This window comes from Dipodomys ordii, unplaced genomic scaffold (assembly GCF_000151885.1).
Source record: "Dipodomys ordii isolate 6190 unplaced genomic scaffold, Dord_2.0 Scaffold200, whole genome shotgun sequence".
NCBI lineage: Eukaryota > Metazoa > Chordata > Mammalia > Rodentia > Heteromyidae > Dipodomys > Dipodomys ordii.
In genome coordinates this window covers 1,611,937-1,614,704 of record NW_012267416.1, presented here as the reverse complement: position 1 = coordinate 1,614,704, position 2,768 = coordinate 1,611,937, and the positions used below count along the sequence as shown (strand labels likewise).

The 2,768-nt window shown below is 44.9% G+C and overlaps 1 protein-coding gene across 1 annotated transcript; it reads right to left on the bottom strand.

Moving 5' to 3' along the window:
• Nucleotides 1-531: 531 nt before the first annotated feature.
• On the bottom strand, nucleotides 532-1,324 carry LOC105999785 (U1 small nuclear ribonucleoprotein C-like). The gene is made up of 2 exons (XM_013034909.1): nucleotides 1,201-1,324; nucleotides 532-914 (listed from the first exon to the last, which is right to left on the bottom strand). Exons 1-2 carry the CDS (start codon nucleotides 1,322-1,324, stop codon nucleotides 532-534), a joined length of 507 nt encoding a protein of 168 aa, XP_012890363.1.
• Nucleotides 1,325-2,768: the final 1,444 nt, after the last annotated feature.

Genomic DNA, 2,768 nt, shown 5'->3' with positions numbered 1-2,768 from the left:
TTTTTTTTTTTAATAACTAAGAGAGCTAGCAGTTTTGTTTTGTCTTTAACTTTTTTTTTCCTTTGGTTGGTTGTGGGGCTTGAACTCTGGGCTTGAGCGCTGTCCCTGCGCTCTTTAGCTGAAGACGAGCATTCTACCAGTTGAGCCACAGTACCACTTCCGGTTTTCTAGTGGTTTATTGGAGTTAACAGTCTCATGGACTTTCCTGTCCAGGCTGGTTTTGAACCACAATCCTCAGATCTCAGCCTCCTGAGTAGCTAGGATTACAGGTATGAGCCACCCAGCGCCCGGTAAGCTAATAGTTTTATTTTCACATTTCACAATACAAATGAAATCTGTATTTTCTGTCCCGATTCTCTCCTCGAAATCTGTATTTTCTGTCCCACTTCTCTCCTCCACATCTATTCTCTTAATAAAAGGAAGCAAGTCTTCCTTGTCATGCCGTTGGAAAACATCCAGTGTCACCAATGATCTCCTGGTGAAGTTGAGCAAATAATTTACAACTGATAAGGCCCCCTCCACCCTTTACTCTTATCTGTCTGGTCCAGTCATTCCTGACTGAGTGGGCACCATCATGGGACAAGCAAGAGGCCCCATCGTTGGAGGCCCAGGCATCATTGGCATGTGACCTCCCATGGGTGGCCTCATTCCAGGAGCAGGTCTCACAGGCATCATCCCAGGAGGAGGTAGGCCCATCATTGGCATTATGGGAGGGCCTCCCATGTGGGGGGCTGGCATCATTCCAGAGTGAAGAGGACCTGGGAGATTGGGAGGATGTGGGAGGATCATTGCCCCCACAGGAGGAGGAGCAGAAAATGGAGTAGGAGGTGTCTTTCCTTGTTGAAATACAGCAGTTAGAACAAAAGAATGAAACATACTTATCTTGTTGATCAGGCTCTGAGCCTGTTCTTCCAGCCATTTCTTTTTCTTTTTTTTTTTTTTTTGGTGGGTTGTGGGGCTTGAAGTCTGGGCTTGGGCGCTGTCCCTCAGCTCTTCAGCTCAAGGCTAGCACTCTACCGCTTGAGCCACAGCGCCACTTCCGGTTTTCTAGTGGTTTATTGGAGATAAGAGTCTCATGGACTTTCCTGCTCTGGCTGGCTTTGAACCATGATCCTCAGATCTCAGCCTCCTGAGTAGGTAGGATTACAGGCTTGAGCCACCGGTGCCCGGCTTCTTCCATCCTTTCTTTATTGTAATCCTTCCACTTCTGATAGTAGTCTTTTATATTCTCTTTGTGTTTCCTACCACTGTAGTGTGTCTTTCTCACAGATGGAGAGTCATGAGTGAGGTATGTTTCACAGTAGTCACAATAAAACTTGGGCATGTTGCTGTGTGGACTGTTGCCTTGCTTTTTTGTACTTATTTATTTTTGTTGGTTTTGAGGCTTGAACTCAGCCTGGGTGCTGTCCCTTAGCTCTTCAGCTCAAGGTTAGCACTCTACCACTTGAACTACAGCGCCACTTCCGGTTTTCTGGTGGTGTATTAAGAGTCTCCTGGACTTTCCTGCCCAGGCTGGCTTTGAACCACGATCCTCAGATTTCAGCCTCCTGAGTAGCTAATATTACAGGTGTGAGCTACTGGCGCGTGACTTTGTAACCCTGCTTTAAAAAAAAAATTATATTTTATGTTTATGTGGTACCAAGGAATCAAACCCAAGGCCTCATGCATGCTAGGCAAATAATCTATCACTAAGCTACATTCCCAGCCCCCAGCCCTGCTTTTTAACTGGTTATTTTGGAGATGGAATCTAGCAAACTCTTCTACCTGGACTGGTTTTGAATCATAATCTTCTAGATTTCAGACTTCTATAGACAGAAGCCACCAACACTCAGTTTGGCTATAATTTCCTTTTTCTTTTATTTGTGTCTGAGAGCAGGACTCCAACTTGATATCTGACATATTCGTTCATAGGCTGTTGCTCTACTACCTAAGCCATGCCTCCAACTCCTTGGCTAACATTTTCTTTCTTTCATTCTTTTGTTCCTTCTTTCTCTTGGAGCTTGAAATCTGGGCCTGGGCACTGTCCCTGAGCTCTTCAGCTCAAGGTAAAGGCTCTACCACTTGAGCCAGCACGCCACTTCTAGTTTTCTGCTGGTTAATTGGAGATAAGAATCTCATGGATTTTCCTGCCCAGGCTGGCTTTGAACCATGATCCTCAGATCTCAGCCTCCTGAGTAGCCAGTATTATAGGCGTGAGCCACCAGGACCTGTCTTGGCTAACATTTTCTGAGTGTGCTTGTCACATGCCAAGCCCTGGGTGTACATTGCTTTGTCCAGCACTCACAAGATACCATTTCTACATTCATTTTATAAATGGGAACAAAAGGTGTTGGAGAGTTAAGTGATCAGCCCAAGGTCACACGGCTCCTGAGCAACAGAAATGAGATTCTAGCTCAAGCGAACGTTTGACTCCAGACCCTGGGAGTGTGTTCACTCACCACACTCTGGTGATTCCTGTTAGAGATGGATTACCTTTGCTCCCTGATTTACTCACTGGAGACATTATCTATTGACTCCTTAGCCTGATTGATGAGGACTCATTACACTGAATCCCCCATCTCTGTCTACCTATTTTAGACCCATATGTGGTAATGGTATTTACTTGTGTGTTGGGTACCTTTGAGGCTTTAAAGAATTCACTGAAACCTCAATTCCACCTTCTTACTCTACAAACAATTGTTGATCGCTTATGTAGAGAGTCATTTGGGAGTTGAAGAGTAGAAAGACAATCTTGGATTTTCTTATTATCCATCCTCATCTAGGATAAC

Bases quoted from the DNA above. Each gene is read 5' to 3' on its own strand.
- LOC105999785 (XM_013034909.1), bottom strand. From the start codon at position 1,324: ATGCCCAAGTTTTATTGTGACTACTGTGAAACATACCTCACTCATGAC. The intron at 915-1,200 runs AGGATTACAATA...AAAAGAAATGGC, and splicing joins AGACTACTATCAGAAGTGGA to TGGAAGAACAGGCTCAGAGC.